A 14954-nucleotide genomic window follows, 5' to 3' on the forward strand; every position below is an offset into this window, starting at 1 on the left:
ACATAGGTGATAGGGAAAAAAGAAAAGTGTTTGATTTTACAAAATATCGGGGTTTTTTACAATGTTGCTGAATGACCATGTTTGTTAATGTTCCTGGAATGGGACAGCATGCTCAAATTCACCTTAAAACAAATTTAACGCACGTTGTGGCACGTTGTGCGACAATTGCAGAAAATCGGCGTGAAATGGTCAGATTTTGGCGAATGCACGTGAAACTCGGGGAAAAGATTGGGGTAGTGATGGGAATTTAAAGCTGCAATGCTCGCAATGATGCCTCATTTCCATTTCGACGTAGACAAGTTACAAGATGCAAAGACTAAGCCTGCCGAATCAAAACATTGCAATAGACCGCCTCCAGTTAGGTGAATCGCAGTCAGCAGTCGCACGCCACATGAACGTCCATCAGAGCACCATTTCACGTCTCTGGGACAGGTACCAGCAGTTTCAAGTCCGGCCCAGAAGTGGAAGACCTCGCATAACAACTGCAGCACAAGATCGCTTCATTCGGGTTCTGCACTTGCGTCACCGAACTGCCACAGCAACGAACACTGCTGGACGCATACCTGGTTTGAGAAGGGTGTCTGCACAAACCATTCGGAACCGACTTCTATAAGCTGGTTTACGGGCTAGGAGACCGTATGTTGGCCTCGTCCTGCGACGTCAACATCGACATTTACGTGTTAGCTGGTGCACGAATGTACAGGGGTGGAACTTGGGGAAACTGGCGGCGAGTGTGGTTCAGCGACGAGTCAGGTTCAGCGACGGGTCACGTTTCCTTCTACAGCGACACGATGGACGACAACGTGTTTAGAGACGCCGCAATGAACGTTTTGCCAACAGCTGCGTCGCCCAAGTTGACAGATTCGGTGGAGGTAGTGTCATGATGTGGGAAGCCATCTCATACACCGGCAGAAGTGAACTTGTGTTCGTACAAGGCAACCTAACAACTGTACGCTACCGGGATGAAATTCTTTGCCGTCACATGCTTCCCATTTTGGATCGACAGAGAGAACTCTTTCAGAAGGACAATGCCAGGATTTCCTACAGAATGAGAACATTAATGTGCTGCCATGGCCATCAAGATCGCCAGATCTCAACCCCATTGACCATCTATGGGACGAACTGGACAGACGTGTACGCCAGCGTGACCCGGAGCCTCAGACGCTTGCGCAATTGTCACATGCACTGCAGGAAGAATGGGCTAGGATTCCACGTGCCCGGATTCAGAGACTCATTCAGTCTATGCCAAGGAGATGTCGCGCAGTGATTGCTGCTGCTGGTGGCCACACAAGGTACTGATTTCAGCGCCCTCGTGCGACGCTGTTTGGTGACGAAAACGCCTCCACTGCCGTTAGTCCATAGCAAGAACATTGTCACATACTCATGTCAAATTTGACTGTGATACGATCATAAATAACGAAATTATGCCACTTTGTATTAAAGAGATAATTCCATGAATATTTCGCCTATGCATTTCTTTTTTGACAGAGTATATTACCCTTCTGGTGAAGATAAAGCGGTGTCTTACAAATTTCGTACGTACCACCAGGTGCGCATTACAAACTGCATTTTTGATAGGGTCAATTTCGATTGGTCCCCTGCGCGTGCTGTAACCTCACCGTGGTGCAGGGGTGTAACATTCTCTTTGAGAATGGCCAATACAGCACAAATTGAAATTTTGAGTAAAAGTCAGTATCTATCTGTGATATTTTTATTTTTGCACAGTTCTTTACAATGTTTTTATTTAAATCTTGAATTTTTATATTGATGTTGATCATCACCTTATTTGTTTGCATTACCACAGTTTGACACCCAATAGCCGATGTATTTTTCGTGCTGAGGAGTCATTAAACATTCATTCATCCATTCATTCATTCCATTTCAATTGGTTGGACAGCGACCTTATTAGCATAACGGAACTATTTTTTCATTCATAGTTAATGTCAAGGTCAGTAATATCCCACAACTTTCACCGATTCAGCAATGTCATTCATTAAAAGTTGATGTAAACCTAACCGCGCGAGAAATAATTTTAAATAAAAAATAAAAATAAAAACGAGAGCGGTGAAAGTAAGCCTATCGAATCGATACCCCAATTGAGCTTTGTAATATTGTGTCGATTCTTTATTTCCCTTAAAAAATCAAATGGTGAAGATTATGGACCGTCTTCCCTGACTTCCAAACTGTCTAGCTTTGATAGGTACCCACTTCCCTTCATTACGAAACATCATTACTACGAGATAGAACATTTTGCAAGCTAAAGCTAGGTACACATAAGCCCGTCAAACGGTTCCGTCTAACGGATCCATCTGACGCATCCGCCAACGAACGAGAATGATACTTCGTTTTTCAATGAGCGTGTACACATGCATGCATTAAACGGACCGTTAAATGTAAAGCCGCACACCCTAGTTCCATCCAGCGAAAATAAATTATAATTTTGTTAATCTACAAACCTGTAACACACTTAGATCACGTTTTTGTCAAATGGAGTGAAAAAGCAGGTTTTATATCGATAAATACCATGGGAATCCCCATGTCCCAATTGCTTGAAATAATTTTGGAAGTTAGTATTCTGATGTCACCGGTAGATGTCGCTCGAAGCACAACAATGCCTACGTCACGACAAATTTCACAGACTTGGGGTGCGTTCCTTTCACCTCTCCTGGACATGTTCCAACTGTTCTGTCCTGGTTGTATCCCCTCTCCAGATATCGTAAGACTTAGCAAAATTATTGGTTTTAAGGGTTTGTAACGTTTTGTATTGAGACACTTACTTGTCTGAACTTTACTGTTACTGAAAATGTTCACGAACTGTGAAGAAAAATCTCACAAATGAACAACAACAAATCGGATGTTGATTGCGCGAACCGTGCACGAGAAAACAAACCGAACCAAAATGATAACGGTCACGTGGTATACCAACGTCTGTGACATTGAAATGGAAATATCCCCTCTAAAAATAGATTAGACCTTGTCTGCTCAACGGTTTTTTCTCAGAGGACCGTGCCATTTTATGAAATACGAAAAATGCATTTTGTGGTATTACAAAAACCAGGATTACCAGGATTACCAAAAAAACACTTCAGGTGAATGGAAATGTATATTCTAAATAATAAACGGTAAGTAAAGTGCAATTTTATTTGTTGAGAAAAAGGGTTTAATAGCGAAAAACAACGCCGTAATGGTTAACAGCTAGCCGTAACTAGGGTGTGTCCCTTTAACGCATCCGTCAAACGGAAAGAATGGTCGGGAGCAATAAATCATCCGTTTGACGGAATGACGTCTCCATGGTATTTATTAAATGACGTCATTTTGGGGGGATATCCCTTTACTGGGTTTAGCACGAGGTTGACTCCAAGGCAAAAAAGGTGCCCATAATGCCGCGTACAACATTATATACGCGCAAATTTGTTGAAGGTATTGTTGAAGGCGTGAGTAACCGGGTTTTCCTTTATAACCCTCAGCACATATCATATCCCTTGTTCCTTTCGTTTTTTTTACAATTGGATGTTCCCAATATCGTCGCCTTATCCTCTTACACACTGTAGTATACGCAAGGTGAATGATGAGGAGATCATCATCTTCCTTTTCCCACGTCTCCATGTTGAAACTAGGTTTAAAGGGACATTCCTGAGTTTGCTGCATTGTAAGATGTTTCCGATTAATAAAATATTTCTACGATTAAACTTACATATTAAATATATTTTCTTGTTTAGAATATCAGTGTCTGTATATTCAATGCGTTTCTGGTCGTCTTAATATTTGTAAGAAGCCCAAACTGGATTTTGTCTTCAAATAATTTCGTACGTACGAAAAAAATAATTTTTAGGAAATAAAATGAAATTTAACCTAGTACAAATATTAGGACGATCAGAAACACGTTTAATATACAGCCATTAATATTTTATGCAGAAAAATATATTTGATATGTAATTATAATCGTTAAAAAGTCTCTGTTAGTCGATAACATCTTTAAAATTGCAGCAAACTCAGGAATGTCCCTTTAACGCTCACTCAACAAACACTTTTAAACACATTGATGTGTACATGCTCGACGGATCCGTTGTACGGATGCGTTAGACGGAACCGTTTGACGTGCGTATGTGTACCTAGCTTTGGAGAAGTGCTACCGACGAAACAAAAAGTACTGAAAATGGAAGGTATAGGCAACCTATCTTACCGTTCCGAAAGTCTGTCAGGCGACGAAATTCAAACACTGTGGGATTCCGGTGTCCTGAGTCGAATAACCCCGAATCAATTTTGAACACTTTGTGGTGGAATAAAATTGACTAAAGTCCGAACTAAAGTAGGAGAGCAATTTATTGTAAAGTCCGAACCAAAATGTTAACAACTACGAAAAATTGCTCTCCTACCTTTATTTTTCGTTAGATTTTACCCACATTTTGTCCAGACAGAAATCTTGAAAAAAAAACATTACAATGACACAGATTCCACATACTAGATAATAACCGTATCACCTATATCGACTTCGCTGAGATCGCATAGGGCAAAAAACATGTAATTTTGTGCCGGCTGCCATTTTGACTTTTTATGGAATATTTTCCAAGAGGGGTGAAAGGATATGACTTAATCTAACAACATTATAACATGTTATGATATAAAAACAAACGTGATGACGTCATATTTTTATTTTTGTTAGTAGTATTTGTTTGTTTAAAGATACCACTAGAGACCATTGATTTTATATTTATTATGTCACATACTTTGGAGGCTTTCACCTCTCTAGAGTAGAGTATTCCATAAAAAAAGCAAAATGGCAGACGGCAGAAAACTGCATGTATTTTGCCCTATGCTATCTCAGCGAAGTCGATACTGGCTACATCGTTACAGTCTCATATGTGGATTCTGTGTCACTGTAATGGTTTTTTCACAACTTGTGTCTGGACAACATTTGGTGGAAATGTAGGCCTAATTGTAATTAAAGGTATGAGAGTTATTTATTGTACTTGTTAACAATTTGGTTCGGACTTTACGATAAATTACTCTCCTACCTTTAATTACCGGTACCGTTACATTTCCCCCAAATGTTGTCCAGACACAAGTTGTGAAAAAAACATTACAATGACACAGATTCCACATATGAGACTGCAGTTTTCTGGGGTCTGCCATTTTACTTTATGATGATAGGGACCACGGTTTTTTCACAACGTGTGTCTGGACAAAATTTGGGGGAAATGTAACGGTAATTAAAGGTAGGAGAGTAATTTATTGTAGTTGTTAACAATTTGGTTCGGACTTTAGTTGTTAACATTTTGGTTCGGATTTTAAGGTCGACGAAAGTCACTTTTTGGACCCTGGTTTTGGCTTCGTACACAATAATTAAAAAACAATCCAACGGTAACTTTTTGATATGATATATTTGACAAAAGATACTTTTTATTTTTTTCATCTTTTAAAACTTAAAATTAATACATTTTGTCCAGAATTATGAAAAATAAAAAATACCGACCTGTAAACAGCGTTGTCTGCTTGTTATAGAAATTTGACAGAGTCAAGGTTAGTAGACCAGTTTTTATTTTAATGCGGCGAAGCATTGTAATAATATAGCTAATTTTGAATTTGAATGACGGCAGTATTCCAATGACGTCACTTTGCATCTCCTTACAATAACCATAAACTGGATAAACGACGTTTGCGTTATGAGAATGCTGGAAAAATCCCAATACAAAATTGCTATTGAAATTTTTTTGTTTGAACATTACTAATGCACCTGAATGTGTTTGAAAACAAATCATGTGATTAAAAAATTGTACCTTTTACGAAATATGGATTTCAAGTGAAATTACGGTAAGATATGCTATATTTATTGTGCACAAAGCCAAAACAAAGGTGCGAAAAGTGACTGTCGTTGACCTTAAAGTTGTAACTTTAGTTTTCCCGTGAACTCAGCTGCTTTTGTAAGCTACACGTTTTAAACTGCAAAAGCACTTGTTATTCTCTTATTGGTTGGATTTTTGGTCAACAAATTGTTATTGTCATTTGTGATTTGTAAATCATCATTATTAGCATAACCAGTGGCGTAACGGGAACATTTGTTTCTTGAGGGCGTTTTGTTAAAATATGGAATTATGCATTAGTTTTACCCTATTATATATATATATATATATATAGATATATATATATATATATATATATATATATATATATATATATATATATATATATATATATATATATATATATATATATATAGGATTCGTCACGAGTATTTTTTAATATGGAAAATATCAACTGTCTATGTTAATCGGTATTTGTCTCGGCAGAGCCTCAACAAATACCTATTAACTTGACGAGGTTTATATTTTACATATTAAAAAACACGAGTAGCGAATTCTATTTATTCTATAACACTTCTAAAATAACATTCTAATTACTTTTTTAGTAAATCACAGTACTAAAGTCGCCGCCATCGATAATATGACGTCACCACGATTAGTACAGATTAGTTTGACGTCACACGCATTTTAAACAAATCTTTGAAAACGTTACGCTCAGGTATATGGGTCTTGTTGGCTTGTAAGCAAATGGCCCATCCACAGCAACAAATTACCTAGAGGCCTTGCAGATTTGTATACCATTATTAACCGGGTTAATAAAGTAAATTATCACATGGGTTTATGACATGGATATCATGGGTAAGTTATAGGATAAATAAATAAATAAATATATATATATATATATATATATATATATATATATATATATATATATATACCTTACATGCTTTGTTTAAATTAAAAAAACCAGAAACCTGATGGAAATTAAGGGGAAAAACCAGACCACTCCCCTGACAAGGAAATTTAGCGGAACAAACGTCTACACCACTCCCCTGACAAGGTCACTGAGAAGTAGCGGAAGTAGAAGTATTTATTTATTTATTTTACATAATTTGCGTGATTTACAGGAGGGTTTTCGCTAGATATAATTTTTACGAAACTCATATGCATGTATCTGCCTCACTATAGTGTTTTATGCACACAGCGAAACCTGTCTAAGCCACGTCGCACCGGGGACTTACAATGTATCTGATTTAGATAGGATCTGATCTAAAAAGGATCGCGGTTTAGAATTTAGAAAATTCAGGATCATGAAACAACGGTTTGTTCACGTGATTCCAACATACTCACTTGAATGTTATTATGTCTTCTATTATTGGCACCTTCGAAAAATCCTTTACTTTTATATTCTGGTACCATTTATTTGTTGGCGACAGATAGTCGTAGTTGTCTGCAATGTCGAAAACGACGACGGTCTTATTCTTCTTACAGGCATATGGGCAGAATCTCGGGCTATGGTGGTTGTCATATACTCCGGGCTGGATACCAATACCCGACCCATAGATATGTTTCTCGCCATAGATATTGCCGCGTGCCAGTGAATAGAACATTTTATCGTCAAGTCTGTTGAAGTTGTGGTCCATCGATATAATCATAGAGAGGTAGTTTGATGTGTGAATGCCTGGTTTGGTGACATGGCGCCACGAAGAATAGTTGAAAACCACATCTAGAAAGTTGTCAGTGCCAGAAACGCACGAACCAGCCTCCACTGCATAGACGACATACAAGGCTTCTTTAGGTGTCATTCTCATTTTTTCTGAAAATGTGGAATGCATTAGGTGCTATTTATTATGTTTCCAGTTGTGTCACGTTAAATGGTTTTAAAACAGAGAGCATCTTTGTAAAATGTGGTGTTAGCAGGGCTGTGTATTATCAACGCTTCTTTTTAATCTGGTGTTCCTATTGATACTCATAAGCGTAAGAGACGGGGGGGGGGGGGGGGGGGCAGGGTTAACTAGTGCTGGAGCAAAACCTCAGAAATTGTAGGGATATTCGGGCAAAATGTGGTAACATGAGATCTTTTTACCATGTATATCCATCATTCTGCCCTCAAAATTAGTTGTAATCCATGTAAAATATATAGTGATTCATCTGCAAACCTGTATAGCAACCTGATTAAAATTAGCTCTACTGGTCTACCAGTAGATCTAACAGCATTGCGTGGACTCACATGTCCAGGTGACATTTCATCTATAAATAAACACTTTTATTAAAAGTGTATTTGTTGCAGGCAAATGGATTAAATTGATCACCATTCGGTTTATAATTCCAAACTTTAAATAACTATTAATCGGTACCATTCCTAAATTTCTATGAAGCACCGGTCGACTTGACCAATGAAATTGGAGTTACATCTGTACGCGGTGTGCCATTTCGCCAAACACAAGTCGCAAGAAATATTAGTTGAGAAAACAACCACCCACCTCCCACTGAACATAAATCATAAGATACATCATGCTATGTTGTTTTGTTATATTGCATATATGCATACATATATATAAATATTTTATCAGATTCAATATGCATGGCTATTACGTGTTTTATGTATGGCTGTTATTTAATGCCCACCTTTGATGAGAATTTTTTTTAATGAGTTAATTTTTCAATGTTGTGTATCAATATAATGTCGTTTAAAAATAAACGGCCATTTTTCAATTCAATATGTGTAATGTTTTTATTTAGAGAAAATTCCCACCGAAACGAGCTCGCCGAGTTGGCTGGAATGACATTTGTCCTGCTACAAATAACAATTTAAATATCGATCAATTACATTTCGCCTTTTATAGCGTTATTCGGGAGCATACAAATTCTAAAAATATCCGGCGAGACTATTTATGCAATAGGCGAACTTGTTGGTCTATTTCAACATTTAAAAAACCCCCGGGAAAAGTGCAGTATAGGCTCTGGGGGTTAGTTCGCATACATTTCTCTTTTAGAGAGTTCTTGTTCTATATACCAAGGTCTTCAGAAAAGGTTTGGGTAACACTTCCAGGTTAAGTACGTTTTCTCAGCAGAGCACATTTATGATTTTTGGTTGGCCGCGAAAAGCCTAAAATGATGATATTAGAGTTTCATGCAATAAATAATTATTTGACACCCATAGATGATTCATTTAGATTTATTTCAATTGTTTGGGTGTTACATGCTATATTTTAGCATTATTTATTGTCATAAACCTAGGTTTGGAGTACAAAATGACCTTATTTTACATATTTTTACTAGGAAATCGTTTTCGATTTGAAAGTAGCTCAAAGTCTAATCGCTTCTCAGTCAACCAATACTGTAAGCAGAGTTCCACAAATTGGCCAAAAGTTTCTTCATTAAATGGTCAGAGCAATACAGTTTTCAATTTGATACCTTGGATTGCTGAATGATACCCATGGGGCCCATTGTATCCCTACCCCCTAAAATAAACATTTTTAGGGCATTTTGTCAAATGACCGTATCTCCTAAAGTAAGTGTCATAAGAAGTTAATCTTTGTGTCTACAAATATGTTTCGATCCCCCAAAAATTGATTGGTACCATTACTGTGATTTTTTTGGAGTTGACCTAATTAACATAATTCCAAGATGAATACTGAATTAGACGTGACTTCGCATACAGAAGAACATTTCAAGTGAGATTACTACCGTGAAGGTGCTGAGATACCACAAATGTCTGGGACCTCCATGTAGGTTTTAGATTTCAGTAAAGGCAGCTCTCTCGACAACCTGCCCCCGACCAGTCATGGTATTCTGCCTCATATCGAGCGTGCGTTCTATAATGCCCACACCACCATGCGTGCCTTGCAGAGCCATCTCAACCCTGAAACTGTGGGAACACTGAAACCACAAGATTGTGGCTATGAGCACGACCAAGGTCAACTAATGCCTGCAACATCGCAAAAAAACCTCGAGGTTAATTGGTCAGGCATATGCTCATGTCATAAGTGTATCAGTTCAATTTGCCCTTGCAGGATGGCCGAGGTCAAATGTTGCAAATTCTGTTGCAAAAACATCAATCATTTCCTGTAAAAAAATGTAATTGTTTGATAAGATTAGCTTGAGTTCTGCAGTATTTTTGTATGTTTGAAACTTTTGCACTAATAATGAAGAAATGTTTAAATAGTAGTGTTTAGGACAGTTATCAATGATAAATAATGATAATTCATGAAAGGTTCATTTGTACTGTATTAAACACCATGTATAGGTCTGATGTTTTTAATGATTGAACATCATTCTTTATTAATGTGGACTTTTTGATTGGATGGGGTTTTTAATTATTATCTGGGATATGGTAAGGAGGAGGAGGGGTGCAGAATTTGTGTATTTGACTCTCTTTTTTTAAGTGTCACTTGAAATGTTCTATATCGAAGTTATGTCTCATTCAGTATTCTGCGGCCATTTTGGACGCCATCTTGGAATTATGCCAATTAGGTCAACTCCAAAAAATCACAGTAATGGGACCAATCAATTATTTGGGGTTAAAAACATATTTATAGACACAAAGATTAACTTCTTGTGACACTTACTTTAGGAGATATGGTCATTTGACGAAATGCCCTAAAAGTGTTTATTTTAGGGAGTAGGGATACAATGAGCCCCATGGGTATCATCCAGCACCCCTAGGTATGAAATTGAAACATGTATTGCCCTGAGCACTTATTGAAGAAACTTTTGGTCAATTTGTGGAACTCTGCTTACAGTATTGGTTGACTGAGAAGCCATTAGACTTTGAGCTACTTTCAATTCGAAAGCGATTTTCGAGTAAAAATATGTAAAATAAGGTCATTTTATACCCCAAACCTAGGTTTATGACCATTAATAATGCTAAAATATAGTTAGTAACACAAAAACAATTGAAATAAATCGAAATGAATCATTTAAGCGTGTCAAATAATTACTTATTGCATGAAACTCCAATATTGTCATTTTAGCTATACCATCACGGTTTTGGGTCGTTGTTTTTTTTCGTCTTGAAATTAGTTTCCGGCATACTTCGTAATTCACCCGAAACATTTCGTATACCCTCGGCATAATCCCGAATGTTTTCAAATTCTTTTCAAATCACTGGCATGATTTTGCAAGTAAGGTTTTGATTGGTCGAATGAAAGGTCAACTGGACATGAGCTCCAACGGGGTGCTTTTAGATCCACAGATCATAGTAATTAACCAGTGGAGCTAATTTTAATTAGATTGCCCTGTATAGCTGTTTGTTACTAATGGTAACATGAATACATGTTGCTATCCATATTCGGGCATTTTCATTTAATTCAGGCAAAATCCAGCCTCCCCTCCCCACACTTTCAAAAATGCTTATGTTGATAATGATGTAATATGTGTTTTAATGTGTGCAGATGATATTGCAACTTCTTAAAGTGTACTTAAAAATAAAAATATTATTAAATGTGCAGAAATCAAACGCTGTATATTTCCGTACCCAATCTATATCTAGATATTAATTTTTTATTTTTGTTTTTAGATTTCCACACCAAAATCACCGTCCTTTTAGTTAGCCATTAGTCAACCCAATATCGTATTAGAAAGGGTTTTAAACACCAGTCGTGACATCAAGATAACATTTCTAAGTGCTGTAGATTTGAATATTAATCCAGGGCCAGTTGTCAACATATAATCGCCCGTGGAAATTTAATGAAGAAAGCAAACAACATACATCATTTTGAGATTTTTAAAATGTTTGGTGCCAGGTTCACGGTCAATTTCAAGGTCAAAGGTCAATAATAGTTATATTCAGCTTCAGAATCAATCCAAGAAACACGTGTACATATTGAGTGAAATTAATAATGCATAATGTATTTATGTCTACCCTAACACATGTTTACATATATCAACTATTTCCCGACAACTTCAAGGTCACATGTCAGGGTCAAAGGTCAATCATTGTTAAATACAGCTTATGGGGTTTGATAACGGAATCAATCCAAGAAAAACATGTACATATTGAGTAAAATTAATCATACATATTGTATTTACTTCTATCTTAACATATTTACATATATTCATTTTCTGACAACTTCAAGGTCACATGTCAAGGACAAAGGTCAATAATTGTTAAACACTGCTTCATAGGTTGGATAACGGAATCAATCGAAGACAAACATGTACATATTAAATGAAATTAATAATACATAATGTATTTATGTTTATACTGACATATTTACATATATATATTATTTCTGACACCTCCAAGGTCACATGATACGATCAAAGGTCAACAATGGTTAAATGCAGCTTTGGAGGTTTGCTAACGAAATCAACCCAAGAAAACCATGTACTTATTGAGTGAACTTAATAATTTATATTGTATTTACTTACGTCCTAACATATTTCCAGTTATACAAGTGGTTTGTAGCAATTGGGTGCCGATATGTATATCAAGTAACATCTTACCGGTTAAAAGTTTGAAATGTCCTTAACTTTATTAAATAGACCATTAAATACTGCCATGGCTGATATTAATGATACATTTCTCATGACTTAGGTCTCACTACACAGATTACTTCCAGGTGAGAGTTCATGCATCACGGTCCACTATAGTTCCTAATTGTGACACAAGTTAAGGCTCACATATTCACTTCTAGGAAATGGTGAAGAATTAAAACAATATGCATGTTCAATGGTAAGCCTTCTAGCTATATTTTGCCCTTGCTATTTTGTAATATTGTGCATTGACCTTTTGGGACAGCCGGGGTGAATCGGTTAATGAACCACCTGTTCGGACCGGTGTTACAGCCAGATGCGGTCATATAGCAAAAAACTGAGACGGAAATGTTCTTAATTTTGGAGTGAAAATAAATGCTTGTATAATGTATGTTCGCAATGGTGTATGTTGTTAGTGCCAACGAGAACCCGTTCTACTGGCAATCTTCATTTGAAGTCGGGTAATTTAACATGGGTTTCAATGGCAGATAACACCTTAGGGTCAGGACCATTATGCGGAATTAGGATTGGCAAAGATACTTCCTGTTATATTTATAATTAGCATCTTGACAAATATATAGCATATATATTAGCAAAACATTGCTTTGTGCCATTAAATGTAATTAAACTATACTAATTGCTTACTTACAAATGTAGCTCACTCAGCTATTCCAGTTCATAGTGACCTTGACCTTAGCATTCACACTTGTCCACGGATGAGCACTGGGTTTTAGGGAGTATACTACCAAATCAAATCCCATAGACGACAATAGTAACATATGTAAGAAATACAATTGCATACATTTTTTGCCCAGATGAAACTTTTTTTAATAACCAACACACTCACATTTATCACCAATCACAGGACTTGTGGAGTTTACTTTTCTATCAAAAGTTCGGTGCACCTCGAACTCTGACCCAGCCAGAAGTTATGTGGTTTATACTACCTATACTGATAACATACTTTTTTCAAAAAGTGACCAGCTATGTGTTTTTATGATAACCAGGATCTGCTGTATTCTGACATAAACTGACAACCTCACTGAAACTGTTGTTTCTACAGTGCAACCTAATATAATGTATACCTCATAAGGCATATATATTGCATACAGTTTTGTACAAATGCAATATTTCATATTAAACAACAAAATGTTTTTAAATAAACCTCCTGAAGATGTTTACTGTCAGTTGTTGTGTGTACTCTGGTATATATGTAGAGACAACAAAAATAGTCAGAGTACCTCTACCCCTTTCAATAATTCCATTAAAACACATGCACTTGACTGATCCCTAGACTACGAAGGCCTTAACAGGCACATCAAATAATTATCAGTGTTACAAAAATACACTGAGGAAGGAAACACCAACATGACTGTACCTGTATGAAGTAATGACTTAATGTCTTGAACATTAGTACTGGGAGAAAATCATGTATGCTTGATGTGGGTGTCAGCAATTTACCAGGTGTGGACATTTCAAATCCATTGGCCATGCTGATTTTCATAATGAACCATCAAAACCATTGGCAGCTTTCACACATTTATTTTTTATTAATTATTGATGACAGAATTACCCAAACATCTATTTTATTGCATTATTTTCTAATCCAGATGAATACAATATGTATATTGGATGTATTCCTACAATCTGTAATCCAGCATTTTATTTAGCTAGTAACATTGGGTAATACAGCTTTAACAATAAAATAAATTATCAACTTACTCCAAGGCAGATGACTAAATTTGAAAGAAATTGGTTCTGAGTCTAGTATAAACTTAAAATACTCTTCACGAGAGCAAACTAAGTGATTATTTAAAAAACAAATTTGATCTGAAGATCTAAATATATGTTTGACAAGCTTATTGTTATGTATAAATAAGAACAGAACACAATAGTGGCAACAAATTTAATTATGATTTAGTTAAAAAAATTCTTCATATTTACTTAAAATTTTGCATAAAACTATAAATTTGTCTAAAATATAACTTAGCATCCTATACATATGTCAAAATTACAATACAAATTAAGTTCTATACAAATTTGAGTTTTCAGAATTTCATACATAAAAAATTAACTATGTTAATGGAAACTTAAGATATTAACCCACTATTGGCACATGTTATTTTTAATATAAAAATAAATTGTTATTAAAATCTTAGTTCAAGTTGCCTATATATAATAACATATTTAAAAGCAGTTGTATATGTCAAGTCAAATACCATGTAAAAAGAAATTATTGAAATCTTTACAGTATGAATTATAGGCCAAAACCAACTTTTCCTCAGTGCTAACTTTAATTCAAACTCCATTCAGAGCCATGTACAGTGATTATTGTCAAGGTCAAGGTCATTATGAACTTGCATAGTCGACTGACGGCTAATAAATCAGCCAGTATAGTTTAATTAAATAAAATGACAAAATAATAATAATTTTATTATGCACTGAATATGTGCTATCGGGTGTATACTACCAAATCAAATCCCAAAGACGACAATAGTAACATATGTGGCTAAAACTCCTACCAGCAGTGTATCAATCGACATAAACGCCACAGATATAAATACTACCATCCCTCACACTTAAAGTGAATCAGAAAACATTGGGGGTCAAGCTGCTCATTTCTGAGACAATGGGTAGAGTCTATGACTACCCTAGTTCCACATAAAATTCGAG

General features: G+C 36.1%; 1 protein-coding gene across 5 annotated transcripts in view; it reads right to left on the reverse strand.

Moving 5' to 3' along the window:
- Nucleotides 1–14954, reverse strand: part of LOC121371693 (probable G-protein coupled receptor CG31760) — a 115963-nt gene that overhangs the window by 69231 nt on the left and 31778 nt on the right. For all 5 annotated transcript variants that reach the window (XM_041497772.1, XM_041497773.1, XM_041497774.1 and 2 more), the window contains one exon: nt 7152–7617. In XM_041497772.1, the coding sequence (XP_041353706.1) occupies nt 7152–7617 (466 nt within the window). The remainder of the gene's footprint in view (nt 1–7151; nt 7618–14954) is intronic.

This window comes from Gigantopelta aegis, chromosome 4 (genome assembly GCF_016097555.1).
Source record: "Gigantopelta aegis isolate Gae_Host chromosome 4, Gae_host_genome, whole genome shotgun sequence".
Classification (NCBI taxonomy): domain Eukaryota; kingdom Metazoa; phylum Mollusca; class Gastropoda; order Neomphalida; family Peltospiridae; genus Gigantopelta; species Gigantopelta aegis.